This window comes from Papaver somniferum, chromosome 1 (genome assembly GCF_003573695.1).
Source record: "Papaver somniferum cultivar HN1 chromosome 1, ASM357369v1, whole genome shotgun sequence".
NCBI lineage: Eukaryota > Viridiplantae > Streptophyta > Magnoliopsida > Ranunculales > Papaveraceae > Papaver > Papaver somniferum.
The window spans coordinates 201281626-201301345 of NC_039358.1; the positions used below are offsets into that span (position 1 = coordinate 201281626).

Consider the following 19720-nt stretch of genomic DNA (forward strand, 5'->3'; position numbering starts at 1 on the left):
GACGTTCTAGTAATTTAAATTGTTTAAGGATATATAGGTAATTGAACTACCTTTAGACACCCCTTATAAACCCACCCTAGATGGTGTAATGAATGAATATGCCTCAAAAAAAATTGAGTGTGCCTCAAAACAGGTTTCTTTGATTTTGGTCCCCGATACCCATGTTGTTTATTCTACAGTGTGATAAAGAGGAGCAGAAGGAATTCGAGAAACATCCAGCGCTGGTGATTTCAAAGGAATTCGAGAATCATTTTCAAGAATATGTTCTGTGTGGTCCAAGTTTTCTCTAAGTATTTAAAGGCACCGCCAACAACAACCTAGAGGTATCTGTTGGATTACAATCTCAAAAGTGAAAACTACAGGGAGACCCATTCTTTGAATCTTTCCCACAGTGAAACTCACGTCCAGAAATTTGAAAGCGCGCACCCATTTTCTAGAAAAAAATTATTCTCAAACCCATATTTTATAAAATTCTATTTCGTTCGTTTTCTTTCTTCTTCTTCAATTCCTTTTCTTCATCCTCTCCACTCTACCGTGAATTCCCGATGATTTGTGGTCGATTAGGAAGAGTGGGTATTGGTTATCACTCAAGTTGATTCAGATTTTGTGATGAATTGATGGTAAAATCGAAGAAGAAAATTAGGGTCCAGAGAATTAGGTCGAGAGAATTGATTCAAATTTTATAGTTCTAAATTATGCCAGCAGATGGTAAACGAAGAAGAAAAAGAACATGAACACAGTGAAGGTATTTGAAGAAATTCCTTGGAGAAAACAACAAATGATAATTTAACTCGGAATTTCCTGCCAGAGATAGAGATGGGTATTAAGCAGAGATCAGCAGCTTCAATCGGAACCAACCAAGAGAAGGAAATTAGTTACGTTTGTTGAGGTGGTTATTGGCGGAGATTGGGGTTGATTTGAGTTACATCTTGGTCTGAAATTCCAACTGAAATTGGGTTATGAATAGAGGGAAACAGAACTGAATAGAAAAACGAAGACATATGTAGGTAGGAAAGCAAAGCAGGGAGTAAATAAAAAAGCTCAAGGATTAGAGACAAAATTGATCACCAAAATAATGGGTGTGAATGAAAGGGTTACCTGTTAGTCTTCAAGGTTGATGATGAGTATGGATGCATAGTAAATGTCCACTATCCATTCTACATAAATCAAGATATATGCATCGATGTGCATTAGTCTATAAAGCTGAAGGTTCAGCCAAAAACAATTGGTTTCATTCATACACGTCTAGGTTCTAAGATGAGAATCAGCAATTAAATATATGATTCCATCGTAACTGTGCTCAGACATATTGGATCATTAACAATCCATAAAAATCAAGCCTTTACTATGTTCAGACATCGCGTCCAAAAAATTTAGGTACTGGCTATTCTGAACTATGTCTGCAGTTTGTTTCAACTGCGCTGTTGCCAAACTAGAAATTTGGTAATTTGAGTATGTGCATGTGTAATCAATCTTTTCTATTGAGTGTAACATTGACAGTGGCTGGACTATGGGAATGTGCTAGAAGTGGGACAAATGAATGGGACCTAGGCTGGACTATATGCCATCCTGAAAATGACTAAACAGAGAATTGATCTGTACTTCTTCATACGTTTACCTTGTAATCGATAAAGTACATATCAGGAGGAGGAGAAAGAGAAGTTGGCTGAGACCAACATGTTGGCGTTATTGGTTAGGAAGCTATGGATGTATTGATGTTGGTGTTGGTCATAATGGTTGAATAATTTGTTATGCAGTCGTGAAAATGGATGCATGACATATTATGTATCTACATAATTTGTTGCATAACTTGTTATGCAGTCCAGAAAACGGCTGCATAACACATTATGCAACAACTTTTTTGTCACTGTTGAAACCAAAAAAAAAAAAAAGACTGCATAACTTGTCATGCACCTGCAATAATATCTGCATAACATGTTATGCAGTCGCGAAAATAGATGCATAACCTGTTATGCATTCGAAAATATGGCTGCATAATGCATTAGGCATCGAAAAAATTGTTGCACAATCTTTTATGCATCGAGAAAATAGATGCATGATGCATTATGCATCAATTTTTTATGTAGTTACGCACTAATACAATGGCTACATAACTTGTTATAAATGCATAGCTTTGTTATGCAGATGCATAATGTGTTATGCAGTCGAGAAAATGGTTGCATAATTCGTTATGCGTCTGCAGAATGTGTTATGCATCGTTTTTGGTGATTGCATAATGGTTAAGTATCAAGTTTTCAAAAAATTTCACTAAAATGAGGATCACCTCCGGTTTTTTCGTTAAAAACAAAATTTTGATATTCTTGTTTGTACTCGTTGCGCAGCTCTCTTAAAAAGATTTCCAAGGATATAAAATTTGTAACATTCCAAGGCGCGGATTTTTAGATATATTATATCCAAGTTGCGTTGCCAATTATACCCCTGATGCATAACCTGTCATGCGGATGCATAATCCGTCATGCATACATTTTTAAGAATTTCATATAATTATGGGTGTCACGAAAATAATTATGGGTGTCACGGTACCCGAAATTAATTGTGGGCTTGACAATGAGAATATTTTTTTTTGGGTCTCCCCCTAATTTCCCCCGTAGACACTCGGTGTCTTGCAATGTTTTGGGCCCTCCATCCCCCAATACTGGAGTAGTTGTTGTACAGTGCCCGCCAGACCAAAATTGGTTCCATCATAAATTGAAAAACCATGCGTCTTTGGGTGTGTCCCTGTTTCCCTTGAAGCATCTGGTTTGGAATCAGAAAAACATAAATTTGGTACCGCCATCTAAATAGCAAATATCGAAAAATTGTTCGCTTTTGGATCCTCAGACAGCATTTCCTACTGAGAGCAGAATTTAGGGAAACCCTCATCAAGTGATGACAATAATATCTGTATGTATTTCCACCTAGTAAGTCCATCTGAATATATAGCTCTGAGATAATGATGCAATCAACTTAGGAAGCACTATGCCGACCATGTTTTCTCATTTTTCTCTACAATCTAGCCGCCTAGTCATCTTTTAACTTTAACAAGTGACTAAAGTTAAAAGACCCAAGCATCGATCGATGGAAACTAAGTTGGGGTTATTTGAGTATCCAATATTGCGAACAAAACTTTCTTCTTCTATGATCAAAGTCAAAAAAAAAAGAACACAGAAAGCTTAAGAGGCCAGAGAGGATCTGTAAGGTTCACAAGTGTACACTAGAGAAGACTGTCCAGTTGAGTTGCAAGTCTTGAATCGATTTCATATTGATGATCTGTAGATCCTCAGCGGTGTACTCAGACTTTAGAAGGGCAAGTACTTGAGAATGAGCTTCCAGAATATTGGTTCTGCATAAATCGAACAGTTAATTACACATGAAATCTACTAACAAACTGCAACCTGACGAGGGTTTAGAGTTATAGCTATAGTACAACTACTTAGAGGGAAATAGTGACATACTTGATTGGTTTGAATAGAATGGTTCTTGTTGAAGGGTTCTGCAGATAAAGCTTCATTTTTGTCAATACAACTGGTAACTCTTTCTGAATAGCATCACCAACCTGTTCCATCAATATAAACTGACAGAATGAGCTTCATTGACTATATTTTGAATCATCAAGATGTACATCAACCTCGGATATATGAAATCATTTTAAAAACCATCATAATTGGTGGGACATTATAGGATACCTTCTGAACAAGCTCAGTCACTTTATCTGGAGTAGCGAAGGCTCGAGTCCTGAGGGGTTTTGCCAAAGCTGAGTCCGGTTTTCTATCTTGGCTGCCTGAGGATAATGCACCTTTCACTGCTGTCACCTAATTCACACATTATTCTTTTTTAAGTTTAATAGAAGAAAACCCATATCTGAATTAAGCAGAACAGCTAAAAAGTTCATTCAAAAAAAGAAAAAGGGGGGGGGGGGGGGGGGGGGGGGGGGGGAATAAAAGGAAAATAAAATTCACCTTAGTCACAAACGAAAGCATCGGATCTACAACTAGCTTGGTGACCAACATTATAAATTCTTCGCAAGTGGTTTTGAGGTTTCTCTCCAGATCCTACGTTAAGAAACAAATATATTAGAGAAAAAAAGTTGCTCCACAAATAGAATACTTACTACAAATGCAATTTACACTCAGATCAATACACAGATAAGAACAAATGCAACTGCAACATGGTGTTTACTCATGTGGCAGTTGTGAAAATAAAAACTGCCTAAGTGGGCTAATTAGTTATGAAAATGAAAACTGATAAAGAAAAAGTCTGACAAAATAAGAAGTAAATACCACAACTGATCAGCAGGAAAACCATATACCTTCTTGGCATCCAGCTGACTTTCCAAAACCCGGGGGGATAAAGTTCTTGCCAACGAGGTTGATCTTGTCCAGTCAAATAGAGAAGCCGCCTTACATTCTCCTGGAAGAGGAATTCAAGTCTATGAGCTATTATACTTCTCTGTGAGTGGTAGGAAATAATAGCAAGTCCAACGTACAGGAGCATGAAACCGAAGAGAAGTTAATTACAGGGCACTAACCAGCAAATGAGAGAAATCTAGTTCTTTGTGTGTGACAGAAAATTCTATATCAAATGGTGCAATCTGGAATAACAACAAAATGGAGCAATTAGTTATACAATTTTCATCATAAAGAACCTGTGATCTACGAAGCGAAAGACAAGGAGAAGAACGTAGAGGAGGACAGACTGGTATTAACCTTCTCCCTTAAGATAAGAAGATGCTTGATGAGGAAAAGTTGCCCATCAGTTGTACTTGATCTTTTAGCAATAAGTTTGCTCGCTTTCTGTAGATGGAGAGTAAAAAGAAAATGGAAACATTAGTCCCTCACCTTCATCTTCGTCATGTTTAAGACCTTTTCACAGCCAAAATAACTACATACAGTTCACTAACCTGATTGGATGTTGCGCAAACTTCTACTGCTTCCTGATGAAAAGAAAACGAATAAACATTCAAAATAAGGAAACACTTAAACAGAAGAAAGGGTGTCAAATCAAGGAGTTTAAGCAATCACACAAACCTGAGCTAAACCAGTAAAAACAGCAGGCTCTAAACAACGATACAGCTTTGACAGGCATGATAAGGTTTTCTCCAATGGTGGGTACCATGTCTTGAAAAGATCTGGGTTCTCGTCGGCCTGTTTAAACACGATAATATGAGAAAAACATTAATGCATGGTCGAAACTTACGGCAGGCTCTTTTATAGATACTAGAAAATGAAGTAACGCACTTCAGCCAGATCTCGGTTGAGAAATCAAAAAATAAAGTAGCATACATCAGCCAAATGCACATATGAGATACTTGTGCAGATCATGTATGATGTATATAAGGGGATATTCAAATCCTCATAGGCAAAACAATCATTTGGAATTTTATTTTCTTGTCCCTCCTTTTGAAAATATAAGAAGTAAACTAAACACACATGAAAAACATCAACTGCTTATAATTAAGTAATCAAAATGCTGAGGGATAATAACAATTTACCGAGGTAGTTGCAGGTTCAGTCTCAGCAGATCGCTCAAGCTTTGCAGGGTAATCTAGGTCATCATCGAAAGGAATATAGTTTGCTATCTACATGAGAAAACAATAAAAAAACATCAATAGAAAGTCAAATTGTCAAAATTTTGCAATAGACAGCATCTTCTTTCACTTAAATTCTAACAGTAAACCGCATCAATGGTAAATAAAGATCCCTTATCTCTAATCAATTCCCTCCTGAACTGAGTTAAGAAGTGTCAAAAAATAAACAACTTGGTAATGCATAAGAAATTATAGTCAAAAAATAAACAAACAATGCATTAGAAATTATAGATGGTGATTTAACAAGTTGGACTCCTTTTCTTCTCTGATCCTTCCATTCATTAAGCCACGGAATCGCTATCTAAGAGGAGTTGTGGGGAAAAATTCACCATTTTAATTAAGGACCTTGAAAACATAAGCAAGCTTTAGCAACCTCAATCTGTTTACAATACCCCCCAGTGTAAACATTTGAGGATACCAGAAGTTAATATTAATGAACTATTTTTTACACCACATTCTTCAGCAGCATCTTGATTATTTAGTAAGTCGGTCTGCTCTGGTATATAGATTTTGTTTTAATATTTAGTCTGCTTGGTTAACGATCCTCAGTGCGCTTGGTGAACAAGAACTGTTATCTATAGTGAATGGTGGCAATGCCATATTGTATGTATAATAGTTCATGATATCAGAAACTGCCTTTAAGGTCAGATATGAATAGTAAGATCACTATAGGAGGATGAGCTAAAATAACTAGATTACACCAAAAAGGTGAAAGGAATATTAATACCTCATCACGAATATGTGTACGAGCACGGAAAGTTAACCGCTCGTGAACGTATGCCAATATTCTCTCTAGTGTGGGGCGTAGCCCAGCTAATGAGTCACTTCTTGCACTGAGCTGTTCTCCTAGCACTTTTACTTTCAGAATGTCAACAAGTTCACACAGAAAATCGAGATTTTCTTCATGGATAAGTTTCGGCCGGAGAGTATCATACAAATAAGTGGACCTGAAGAATTAGATGACATTCAAATGCATATAAGTGGTTAGCTGATAGACTCGAGAGAAAAGACAAAAAGATATGGTAACAAAAAAAAGTTGCATCCCGAAGGATCTGAAATCACAGAGTATGGAAAAACAACTAATATTTTTGTTCTCTTAGTAAGAAAAGAAGAGGTGAATTTGCTAACACAAGCAAGATAACTTACAGAGGATCTATTAATGGCGACAAACTAGACACGTCCTCGGAGGAAGATGGGAAAAAATGAACAAATAGTTGGTGCTCATGAAGGCATACCTGATAACAATTTCAATTAGATCACTTTACATACTACTCCAGAAATAAAAGTATTAATGTATACTGAAAGCCTATTTTGATGGAACTCTATTTTCGAGCATAAACACATAAATAGACATGATGGAATTACATTGAATTCTTAAACAGACATAAACACCTAAATAAACAAAAATAGACATGAAAGAATTCTACTCCGGCAAAATTTTATTTCAAATTATTGATACGTTGAATAGAAAAGAACACCAATGACTACAGTATTAGAGTTAAGTTTGACAATCACCTGCACTAGGTATGCACATCCAGACCTAGTCAATGATGGCAACTCCTCTTTTTTGGCAAATTCCGAGATCCTTTGATGCACGATGCTTTTTATCTAGATAGCGGGAATGAAATATGTTAAAAAAAAAAGTTTGTATAAGCTAGAATCTAGAACTGAAATAGAGGAAAAACTTAATAAATAATGAGCTCACCAAAGAGAGTCGTTGTTCACAATATAACTTGTGGCACTCCGCGAGAACTTGAGCATATTCTTTCCTTACAGCTCTTTTTCAATTTCCTCCAAGACTGGCTTGAGCTGCAATTTGCATAAATGACTCAGCCATCAAGCTGCTTAAATAATAAATTAAAAAATCTTCCTTTTGGTCTCATAAGTAAATTTGTTGTTTTCTTAAGAGAAAAATAATTCAAGGAAATAGTAACAAAAGAAAGTCAAAAGTGAGTGCTTTTGGTTATGACATCAGTCCGAATCACCTCTCCACATAAGTGGATAGTGACTGAAAGGACGTGGGCCATAACAATTTTCTTCTCATAACCATATTACAGCCACAACGATAGAACATTAGAACTCTACCTGTACCTAGCTTGTACTAGAATCTCATAAGGGTGGAGGGGTTATGATTCCTGGGAAGTATTACCTCTCCAGCTGCTGCTTTAAAACGAACATAGATAACAGAGGTCTCCACACCTTCAGATACGGAAGATTTGCTGCCACCACTGCCTCGGATTGCTGCATGGACCTGATAGAAACCAATTAGTTTACAACACATGCCTCCAACTGTGAGGTACAAGTCACTGGAAACCTCCTCCACAAAATGTCTTAAAATTTAATGTTGATGCTCCTTATGATGAAGATACTAATACACTTGGTACTGGCATTGTTTTACGTTATCATGCAGGAATTTGTGAAGGAATCAAAGGAACATACTCAAATGGAACACTAAGTGCAGAAGCAGGGGAGTGCATGGCTGTCCGCGAAGCATTGTTGTGGGATAGAGATAAACAGTACACAAGAATTCACATCGAAACAGACGCACAATTGGTGATTCAATCTATCAATGAAGACGTTCTCCTCATTGAATGGGAGAATAGAAACACTTTAAAACAAATAAAGAGTCTACATAATAGTTTTCTGCTTTGTAGTTTTTCGTATGTTAGTCGAGAAGAGTTGCAGATGCAGTTGCTAGGTCTGTTCGATTTTCAACTACTAGTTTAAGTTTTACAAACAATTTCTCAGGGGAAATCTGTAGTCTCTTGACGTAAGACATTACCAATTCTTCCACTTAAGCAATAAATTCATTTTTTCGTATAAAAAAAAAAGACTCACACCTTGTTTGTTTTTTCATGACTCATCTAATTTGTCATGCATTGTTATCACATGACTTATCTGGATCTGATTTAATGTGTTTGTTTTTTTTAGTTAAATTTGATTCATCTAACTCAAAAATATGTGACACAGGAGCTTGGTGAATGAGTCAGGAGCATTTTATTCCCTAATTCAAATGGGTCCGAGTTAGGAGTTAGGTCCATGCAGATCGCGAGACAGATCTAACCCAAAATAAAAAAAAAAACGGTCTGACATCTGAGTCGAACCGAGTCTGAGTCTGAGTCAGCAAAAAACAAACACACTCTCAGACATATACTCTTTTCGAACTCAGGTCACTGGTACCATCACCCAATGACTTTAGCATTGTACTACAATGACATCAAAATTCTTAGCATTATTGTTTTCTCCATTAGAGGCTTTTGAAGCTTGTGAATTCATATATAGGAGCTTGAGTACGTGTGTCAAGAGGGTTCCCAACACTCTTCCTCTTGTTTTGGTGATTAACATCTCTAAAAAAATAAAAACTAATAATAATAATAATAATAATAAATAAATAAATAAAAATTGAGGTGATCACTTATTTCATCACCCAATAATTTTACCACTATACTATAATGATACTGGCTGGTCGTGGTTAATAACCAATAAAATAAAAAATGGGACGGATTGTCTGTTCAAAATTAGATGGAGGCATAGCATATTCACTGTCAAAAATGTTACACTCGAGGCTTAGTTTTCGCACACTACTAAAACTCAATTTCCTACAACCATCTCTTTGGCTGCATGATGTTGCACAGTCACTAGCCAAAGTTTGGCTATAATCTAGTCAAGGTCTGGAGACTCTGGACAAATCTAGCCCTAGGCAAGGGAAACACCCCTCCATTCTATGGTGCTCACTGCTCTTAAGGATCGGTTAAATCTACCCCACAGGTTAGGTCGACCTTAACCCGATGCAACCAGAAAAACCATCTCCTAAATAGAATAATCAGAAATTCCGGTACACAGTTGATCACCTGAAGTGATCAAATTCTAGGGCTTCAAGTGAGAATGGCGTCTTCTTCTTCTAGTAATCAAGAATTTGTTCTATGTAGTCGAAGTTATCTCAAAGTATTTAAAACCACCGCCAACAGCAATCCAGAGGTATCTGCTGGATTACATTTTGAAGCAGATGACCAGAAATATACAGTTGCTTCTAAAGTGGAAGAAGAAGAAGAACAACCTCCATATGTTATTGTTGTCCATGGACCTCGCAAGGTAATTTTACTTTCTAAATTCGATGATAGACAATAATTAGCCCCGTTGATTGTATTCTGTTTTAGGTTTGGAAGTCCCCGTTGATTAAGTCACTAATTGAGCATTATACCAAAGAAAATCATGATTCATTGTACATGCAAGGACTGGTTACAATCATATCAGGTATATTTATCTTGATTGTTTTGTTAGACTGATTGGTGTCAATGTCTCAATCATGCCCTTTTGGTTGAATGCATGTTGTTTTTATTAGGTACCCAAAGACGATTACAGTTTGTGGAGTTTCCGAAGAGTGTTAATGGTATGCGTGATGCTGCAAAGTACGCTGATGCGGTGATATTGCTCGTTGATGCATATGTTGGGTTCCAAATGGTAAGTAGTTACATTTGGGATCTCAGAGTGTATTTTTGATTACATTTCCCTTAAACAATAATTGTGAGTTATGATTGCTGCCGTTTTCTCTTGGTTCATACTTGATAACAGTTGGGACTAGTCTATTGTTCATCTATATGAATTTTCTTTTACGAATTTGGATATCCATGGGCATTTCTTCATCCCTTTTCCGTGAGTTAAGTTCATTTATTGTGATACTCGAGTTTAAGTTGCCAATATAATGTAATTCTTTGTGCCTAAGATCAGTTTTAAAAGAAGCAAGTTAGTATATAAATTTTGATTGCAAGATGCTTTTGCTAATTCAGGAAACATTTGAGTTTGTTAATGTCTTACGAGTTCATGGCGTGCCGAAGGTTATGGGGGTGCTGACATCTCTTGGTATGTTCGAAAATGTAGAAAAACAAACAAAAACCAAAGAACGCCTCACGAATCATTTCCTTACTGAAATTCGTGAAGGAGCCAGACTATTCTGTTTATCTGGACTTGAACATGGGATGTAAGTTTCTTATGATTTAATATGGCAAAGTAGCTCTGTGCGTTTCATGCACGTATCTTATACCATTTTTGTGAAATTCAAGGGACTCACTCAAAGTAAACTAGAAAACATATAGCCCTTCACGGTTGCTTGTCTATTCTAACAGGTATCCAAAGCATGAAATACGAGATCTAGCAAGCTTCTTATCAGATATGGATTTCCATCCTTTGACATGGCGAGCTGCACAACCTTATGTGTTGGTAGACCGTTTTGAAGACGTTACTTGGCCAGAAAGAATGCTCATGGATAACAAATGCAATAGTATTTTGTATGGGTATCTCTCCGAGGTTGTGATATCAAGAAAGGAGCTAAGGTACTTTTCTTAGGGATGCTAATTCTTACCAAGCTTGCTTTTTTTTTTCTGTCACCTTTAGATGCCTTAGTATTTTCACTAGTGCAAAAGTTTAGAGTATATTGTGTTGATTCTTTAACATTTGGATGCATAATATATTGTCCGTGGCAGCATTAGTGATTTTCTTTGCTAAAAGTATTACTACCACATCGTATATCTGAACCTCAATCTTAGAACCAATGGAAACTATTCGTGCCTTCCTCTATGTGGGAAAGCATGGGGATGTTTTAAGAGTCCTGATTATCAATGGTGAACCTATTGTTTCCTGTAAACACAATTAGCTCTGTTTGCTCTATAAAGGTCTTCTTGTCCCAATTTCTTTTGTGTTGATCAGTAACTGTTGTTTTCACTTCTTCCACCATGTATTTTACAAGAATATCGTTACATCAATACTGACTTGAGGAATATTACGTCAGGTGCACATTGCTGGTGTTGGTGATTTCCCTCTATTTAGTGTAACAAGCTTAGTCGATCCTTGCCCTTTACTGGCTGGTCCTGAAAGGAATAGATTTCCTAAAGGTGATATCGCAGCTTCATTTTCTCAATCTAACAGGCCATGTTTCTTTTCACACAATGTTTGTAGTATGATTGTTCGAGTGTGGAAACATCAATTTTATGTTAAACACATACTTCTATGGGTATTTGTTGTAATCTTTGTGCTATTTTTACATTTCTTCTTCTGTTTATTTTTAAATTTTCAGGAAAAGAGCATGATGAGAGCAAGGGTTTCAGATCAGGGACATATCTAAGGTTGGAGGTCCGAGACGTTCCTTTAGAGATTGTTGAAAATTATGATCCTTGTCATCCTATTCTCATTGGAGGCATCAGTCCCGGAGACGAGAAAGTTGAATATATACAGGTTCATATGCCTTTTCATCTTACTATCAAAATGTTTGTCGTATTATTTACTGTTCCCATATTGAATTCAAGTATAACTTAACATAGATGTCGTACTGTTTATTTTGGTACTACATATGAGCAGAAAGATACAGCTGCTATTAATCTTACTGTGGAAGAAGAACAACCTCCATATATTATTGTTGTCCATGGAACTCGCAAGGTACTTTTACTTGTTAAAGTTGATGACAGATAATTAGCCTGGTTTACTGCTTCTAATTGGCATCATCATGTTGTGTTTTAGGTTGGAAAGTCCACATTGATTAAGTCACTAGTAGAGTGTTATACCAAGGAAAATCTTAATGTATTATACATGCAAGGCCCAGTTACGATCATATCAGGTATATTTGTTTTGAATTATTCTTAGACAGATTGGTTCGGTTTCATAATCTCACTATGTGTTTTGGTTTTTTGTTAGGCGAGCAAAGACGAATACAGTTTGTGGAGTGTCCGAATAATGTTAATGGTATGCTTGATGCTGCAAAGTATGCTGATGCTGTTATATTGCTTATTGACACATATATTGGTTTTGAAATGGTATGTAACATTTGAGAGCTCAGAATATATTGTTAGTACCCTTCCCATTATCAACAATTTCGATTTATCATTGCTTCCATTTTCCATTATCATTGCTTCCATTTTCACTTTGTTCAAACTTGATAACAATTAGAACTAGGTCACGGCAAGTTAATATGGTATTTTAATTTGTAAGATGCTTTTGCTGATTTCAGGAAACATTCGAGTTTGTAAACATTTTACGAGTTCATGGCATGCCAAAGGTCATGGGGGTGCTGACATCTCTTGATTTGTGCAAGAATGTTGAAAAACTATCAAGAACCAAAGAATACCTCATGAATCATTTCCGTACTGAAATATATGAAGGAGCAAGAATATTCTGTTTATCCGGGCTCGAAAATGGGATGTAAGCATCTTATGATTGAATATGGAAAAGTAGCTGCGTGTGTTTCATGCACGTATCTTATATGATTTTGTAAATTTCAAGGGACTCGCTTAAAGTAAAATAGATTACTAATAGTCCATTATGGTTTCTTATTTGTTCTAACAGGTACCCGAAGCATGAAATTCTTGATCTGGCGAGCTTCATATCGGTTATGGAATTTCATCCTTTGTCATGGCGAGCTGCACAACCTTATGTTTTTGTAGACCCAGTTGATAACGGATGCAATGGGGGCATTGTATTCAAGCTTAGCGACGCTAAGCTTACCTTAATAAACGAACTAAGGTACTTTTAGCGACGCTATTTGACGTCAAGCTTTCTTTTTATTCTTCCACTTTTTGGAACTAGTGACGACCACTTTTTATTCAGCCTCTTCTAAGGATGTTCTAAGAGTTCTCAACAGTAATTCGCTCTGTTTGCTTGTAAATATTCTTCTGTGTGGAGTTTTACTTGAATATTGTACCCCCAATATTCTAACTGACTTGAGGTTTATCACGTCAGGTGCACATTGCTGGTGTTGGTGATTTCTCTCTTCTTGGTGTAACAAGCTTAGCCGATCCTTGCCCTTTACTGGCTGCTCTCAGAAGGAAGAGATCTTGTAAAGGTGATATCTTCGCTTGGTTTTTCTCAGTCTTAACAGGCTGTATATCTTTGTCACACAATGTTGAATGATATCTGAGTTCTGGGAGAAGCAACACCACTTTGTTGGACAACACAGATCTTTCTAGTAATCTTCGTGCTATATTTATAGTAATTATTATTTATTCATTTCGTAATCATTTCTTGAATTCCTTAATCTTGCATCTATCAGGAAAAGAGCAGAATCAGTATTCGGGTTTCAGACCAGAGACTTACCTAAGGTTGGAGATCCAGGAAGTGCCTTTCGAGATGTTTGGAAATATTGATCCTTATCATCCGATTCTTGTTGGAGGCATCAGTCCTGGAGAAGAAAATGTTGGATATATGCAGGTTAATATGCCTTTTCATTTTACTAGCGTAACATATGTTGGACTTTTATTCTGCCAGTTGAATGCAAGTGTAACTTAATATAGTAAAACGTTTTATGACTGTTCACAGTTAACATTCTTACCTGCCTGCATGCATCACTTATTTTCTGTTGTTCTTCCAGGCGGCACTTAAGCGACATACATGGCACAGGAAATTGTTGAAGACAAGAGACCCAATCATTGTTTCAATTGGTTGGAGGCGGTACCAGACGATCCCTATATATGCCATGGAGGATCGCAGTGAACGGCTTCAAATGCTCAATTACACCCACGTAGACACACAGTGTCTTGCAGTGTTTTGGGGCCCTCTTGCATCCCCAAATACTGGAGTTGCTGTGAAGTATCTGCCTGATGATAAGGTTTGATGTCTTGTATCATAAATTAAAAAACCCACAGGGCCAAGTGCATTTATTTGGGTCTCCTTGTTTTTCTGTCAGCATCTAGTCGGAAATCAGGAAGAAAAAAAAAAAAGAATTTGATACCTCCCTAGACCATTAAAGTTGTGAAAAATGGGGGATATGGCCTTTTGATTTTAGGCACATAAACAGGGGAGGAGGCAGTTTAAAGCTGCAACTGTAGACCCTGCGAAACTGGCTTCCAAGCCTAAATTTCCAGAGATTTTGGACTCCCAAGCCCAATTTTGCCATCTTGCACCCCCTAGAAATATTTTGCTTCCCATAATAGAGTTTCTGGCTCCGCCCATAATCCACTTTCTCTGAATGACTTACATTTGAATCCTCAGGCAGCATTTCGTATTTTAGCAACTGGCTTTATAGTTGATTTCAATGCTGCGAAGATATTAAAGACATGCAAGCGGTCTGGAACTCCTTGGAAGATCTCTGGGAAGACTCCTCTTATTAAGGATTTGTTTAGATCAGATCATGAAATTGAAAGGTTTAAAGATGCCAAAGTATGGACTGAGAGCGGAATTCAGGGGAAGGTTAAAAAGGTCAGCATTGTAAGTGTTATTAGTACTGTATACACTCTTGTGATCAACTCTTTTTTAATGTATCCTGAGACCCAGTATTCCCGTGGCTTGTTTTTGTGTAGGCTGCAGAAGAAGTGTGTGTGGATAGACCAAGAAAGAATGACGCGCTACATAGAAAAGGGATTGTTAAGTGCAAATTTAAGCGCAGAATTTGTATGGGGGATACTGTTTTCATGCGCGTGTGGAAAGAAGTTAAGGTTCCTGGTTTCTTCGACCCATTTGTAGACGGGGTTAGTGCTTAATATTAGTTCTGAAATGCTTTAATTTCATGGCTTACAGAATTTCCTTCTTCCATATCTAACTTGCGCCTGTGTCGGTTATGTTGTGTTTATTCTATGAAGCTTGAGGAATTACGGAAGATGTGTCATTCGAACATGAAACTAATCGAAAGTCTCCCTATGACCGACGTATGGTGGCCTTCATTGAGGGAGAGCCTAGCTTCCAAGACCTAACTCGTGCTAAGAAGTTTGAGTTGTATGATATAAGAAATATTTTTGGCCCTTCCCATAGATTGTTTATTTTTCAGAATTTTTAATGCGTTTTCAGAGTTTGATTTTGGGTTTGATATGGTGATCGATTCTACAGTGTGATAAAGAGGAGCAGAAGGAATTTGGGAAACATCCAATGAAGGTGGTCTCAAAGGAAGAAGAGATGTTAGAAATACACAAGAGAATGGAGATTACGAAGAAATACAAACCAACGCCTAGAACACAATGGTCAAAGGATTATAGGGTCTGGCATTGCTCAAAAGATCTATATGGAGATAAAACTCCACTTATCTTACCTTCTTCGGACCCTGTCTTCAAACTAAATTGAAGAACTAGAATTTATGTTATCTTTTGTTGTCGCATTCCTCTCAAAAACATAGTTGTAGATAGAGGCGGCAGCATGTTGTTCCAGGAATACTAGTTATATTTCACTTTGCAAAGTTGATGCGGATCAGACTCATATGCAAATGATAACAAATAAAGCGCTCTTTATCTCTGATCGTATCAACTTGAGTCGTTGTAGTATAGTGGTAAGTATTCCCGCCTGTCACGCGGGTGACCCGGGTTCGATCCCCGGCAACGGCGTATTTTTTTTTTAAGTTGGCGATAAAACTGCTGCGCTAGGAGGTAATGCTGATGCGAAATTAGGGTTTGCAGTGTCAGCCGTTACAGTAGGTGTTATTGTTGGAGTGTATTATTGGTTTCTAAATCCAAAGCAGAAGTATAAGTTTGGGAATCAATTATTGGACTCTATCATATTTACTCTTTTGAAATCTTGTCTCAAAATAATAGGACTATGATATAGGTTCTTACCCATATCAATACTAGATGCTTGAAAATAGTTTTTTTTTTTTTTTTTTGGTCTATAAAGAATTCGGTTGAACATTATTCTAGCTATATGAATGCATCGTGTTATTATCTCGCGCTCCTAAAAAGTAAAAACTGAATCGACGAGCAGCTTCGTTTTCAGTCAATGTGTGGGTATAAATTGTAAAAATTCACACTACTGACTTGCAGATCTCCTTTGGAGCCTCCTACAGGCGTAAGAAAGGACAGTCTTCACAAAAGGATGTCGATCATAGTAAGACAACATACGTCAAACGCCCCAGCTGTCTGATAAAAAAAAAAAAAAAAACATACGTCAAACGTAGTAAAATTTTATAACATCATCAACAAGGTAGACCATGACTTCCATTCTTAAATTGCATGCAAAATCAATCTGTCCCTTTGAAGCTTTCTTGAACTTCAACTTTGTTATAGTTGGGGCAATCATAACACTACAAGAAAACATGGATTAAGCGACCAAAATCTTAGCAAGCTCCCAAAACTTTGGTCGCTCTAATGGTCAAGCAACAATATTTGCAGCCACTATACAATTTGCCTGCTTAAAATTTATTTCCACTATTCCGTAGCGACCAATAAAGGTGTTGGGTTGGTACATCACTTTTTCAAGCCAATCACGGCAACGACAAAAATGCTTGAGTCGCTATTTACTTTGAAGCACAGTCGGCCAGCAATTCAAAACATTTGGTTGGTACAATTGTATCTCAGCAACACCACCGTTTCAAAGAAAAGTCAGATCTTAAATCTTGTGATTTGTTTACTAAGCTTTTTGTTTTAGCCATTCTAAATTTAGTTATGTAATAAAAAAAATCAGTATGTTGGGGAATTAAGATTTATTTCGAGGATACAAGGATATCATCCCTTTGAAAATTTAGCATTCATTTTCAGAACCATCATCAATAGGTTCAAATTAGTTATGTGATAAAAAGAATTAGTTTTTTTGGTGAGTAAAGTTTCCAAGATACAAGGATCATCCCATTGAAACACCGTTAGTTATTACTTTGTACCATTTGGTCCCCATGTTCAGAAAACAATATTTCCAATCACACACGTGAAGGATAAGCAGTCAACTGGATCACTACCAAGTTTTTCTTGGATCTATACACAAGTGGTGGGAATTTTGCCACGAGAAGGAAGTTTTAATTCAAACCAAGTTGAACTTTGCCGCCTAATTTAAATTGTTCCGCCAAAATTGCCGCCTTGTTGTACAAGTTTGTGCTAGGTGGCTGATCCACCGGTGGACACGTCTCTGTGGGTCCCACAACATCCCGCAAGTAAAAGACACATCCGCTCTTATGTGTCTCATGTACAGTGATAGTTATCACTTAACTATATCTCGATAATGTATATCCATTTCTCTAGTACAAGTATAAATACCCATTTAGGGGTGCTGTATACGGTGAATTTTGTGATAGAAAAGAAGAATGAAATTTCTCACTCATTATTTCGTTCTTATGTCTTTGTATACTAGCACTGTTAGTTGTTGTTGGTTCTTTCCTTTAATTTGCATTTGTATCGTAAACCAGTACTCGTATAATATTGATATATGAGAACTCAGCTACTGCGAGTTAGGAAAGTGGCCCAGCTATATCATTTTGTTACAACACGTTATCAGCACGAATAGCTCGATGCCGCCAATTGATAAACCAGTGTTCGACGATGTTTATGCTAAGCTGCCGGGGATGATATCTACAAAGCTATATAATCAACTTCACAATTTATATTTGTGTTTTGAGTTGAATTTGTGTTTTTGATTATATATGTGAATAGTAGTACTGACTCCGTTGCTTTTATTGATCAGGGTAGTAACACTATTAATGAAGGCAAGTTGTTCTACAAGTATTGTAAACTTGTACGGATGTTTTTGGGTAAGTGCGGGATGGTGAGAACCGCGACTCCGTAAACTTTAATAATTTTCCGCTATATTATTTTTGTTATGGTACTTGCGGTTTTAATACCGGCGAAGCGAGAAATTGTTGTATCCCTAAAGGAGAACATAAATTTAATTTCTCTTCCTCTAAATAATCTCCAGAGATTTTGAAAAAATTCCACCAGAAGCTGGAATTTCGTCTAGCATAGTATGGATGCAAAAGGCACGGTCCGCTAGCCGCTGGTCCCAGAAGTGACCCGTTACAAAAGTACTAGCCATTCCTATTGGCGGTCCCTGAAGTGACCAACTAGGTAACTTTGCCATAAACAGTGTATCCATTTACACACTTGTAAACTAATATTTCGTTGACCTTGAAGGCGACAAAATTGGAGATTTGTTGATATTGTATTAGTACCATATTTATTTGGATGTTTATCCTTTGTTTTAAGTTTTGTTTATTTTCTTTGCTTATTTTTGTCAGTAATGGATTCCAGAAACAATCCATGAGATGTTGTCGACTCCAGAAGCAGTCCAACATACATTTTGTGCATTCCTGTAATAATCCATAAAATAGACTCCAGAAGTGGTCTATCGAAATAGTTGGATTCCAGGAATCAACCACGAATTTTTTGGTTCCCGAAGTAGCCCATGGTTACATAATGATATTGTTAATGACTTATTAATGTATGTCTCTCGTCCAACTGTGACATCGGATATGGATTCCTGAAATAATCTATCCATTTTAAATAGACGATAGAGATATTTGTCTCTAAACAAGGGAACAACAAACACAAATTTTTCGAACCATTTCTGTAACCTTGTAGAGGTCTTGGGAAATGTGAAATTCCATTTCGGGTTCGAATAACATGATAGATGGCTCCGGAAGAGCATGTATCATTTTGGTGGTACAACAATCATCTTTATTAACGCCTTATAATATTCCGGATTCCTGAAGAATCTATTGAGTTTTTGAGAATATTTGGCGTTACCACCTTGAAATGACAAACGAGCATTTTTATGGAGTATTTTGTTACTTCATTTGTTTTTGTGCCGGAAGCACATCGTAAAGAAACGTAAGGCTTTCTTTTATGGGGTGTGCCATAGGAGAATTCGAATAGTCGAGCTCCATAGTGTCATTAGCCAGAAGTTTAATGACCCTTGAATTATTCATGCTCAGGCATGATCAGTATGGACACCAAAGTTCTACCAAGATGAGTAGACGATTCAAAATGCTCATGGACATCCTTTACAGAACCTGAAGCTTCTATTAGATAAGGATGTAAATTGTGTTATTGGTCCCTGAGACAATTAGTTGTTAAATTGCATTAACATTAACATTATGGTAACCCATTACTGAATCACCAACATTAACTCCTAGATAGGATTCAAGGTGGAAATTGCAGAACTTATTCACCCTGCAATATGGACAATTATTTCAGTACTTTAATGTATTGATAGACACATCTACTAGATGGTCTCTTGTTATATTAACATGTGATGTTATATTTTTCCAAACTGTTTGTGCAAATCTTGAGGTTGCGTATCCATTTTTGGACTTTCCAGCTAAGTCCATTTATTTTGGTGGTAAATTTATAAGCTTTTGATGCTGCCTTCAGTTGGTATTATACCGAGCATATAGTTAGCACATGTGCGCACTCGACATGGTCTAGTTGAGTTCTTTGTTTAAGCATCTTTAGTTTATTGCTCGACCAA

At 36.9% G+C, this 19720-nt stretch overlaps 2 protein-coding genes and 1 non-coding gene across 3 annotated transcripts; 2 read left to right on the top strand and 1 right to left on the bottom strand.

The window, feature by feature from the left end:
• Positions 1 to 3623: 3623 nt before the first annotated feature.
• Positions 3624 to 7977, bottom strand: LOC113357986 (conserved oligomeric Golgi complex subunit 3-like). The gene is made up of 13 exons (XM_026601485.1): positions 7963 to 7977; positions 7737 to 7838; positions 7103 to 7195; positions 6734 to 6822; positions 6315 to 6534; positions 5492 to 5578; positions 5028 to 5144; positions 4901 to 4933; positions 4707 to 4793; positions 4525 to 4591; positions 4310 to 4407; positions 3960 to 4052; positions 3624 to 3812 (listed from the first exon to the last, which is right to left on the bottom strand). The coding sequence occupies exons 1-13, from the start codon at positions 7975 to 7977 to the stop codon at positions 3624 to 3626; spliced, it is 1290 nt and encodes a 429-aa protein (XP_026457270.1).
• Positions 7978 to 9472: 1495 nt separating this feature from the next.
• LOC113357990 (ribosome biogenesis protein BMS1-like) lies at positions 9473 to 13749 on the top strand. The gene is made up of 15 exons (XM_026601490.1): positions 9473 to 9679; positions 9745 to 9841; positions 9930 to 10048; positions 10375 to 10565; positions 10711 to 10804; positions 10867 to 10917; positions 11373 to 11475; positions 11658 to 11815; positions 11939 to 12016; positions 12098 to 12194; positions 12272 to 12390; positions 12585 to 12775; positions 12920 to 13096; positions 13313 to 13415; positions 13623 to 13749. The coding sequence occupies exons 1-14, from the start codon at positions 9473 to 9475 to the stop codon at positions 13353 to 13355; spliced, it is 1725 nt and encodes a 574-aa protein (XP_026457275.1). The 3' UTR covers positions 13356 to 13415; positions 13623 to 13749.
• Positions 13750 to 15807: 2058 nt separating this feature from the next.
• Positions 15808 to 15879, top strand: TRNAD-GUC. Its single transcript has one exon. It is a non-coding gene; the product is annotated as a tRNA-Asp (tRNA).
• Positions 15880 to 19720: the final 3841 nt, after the last annotated feature.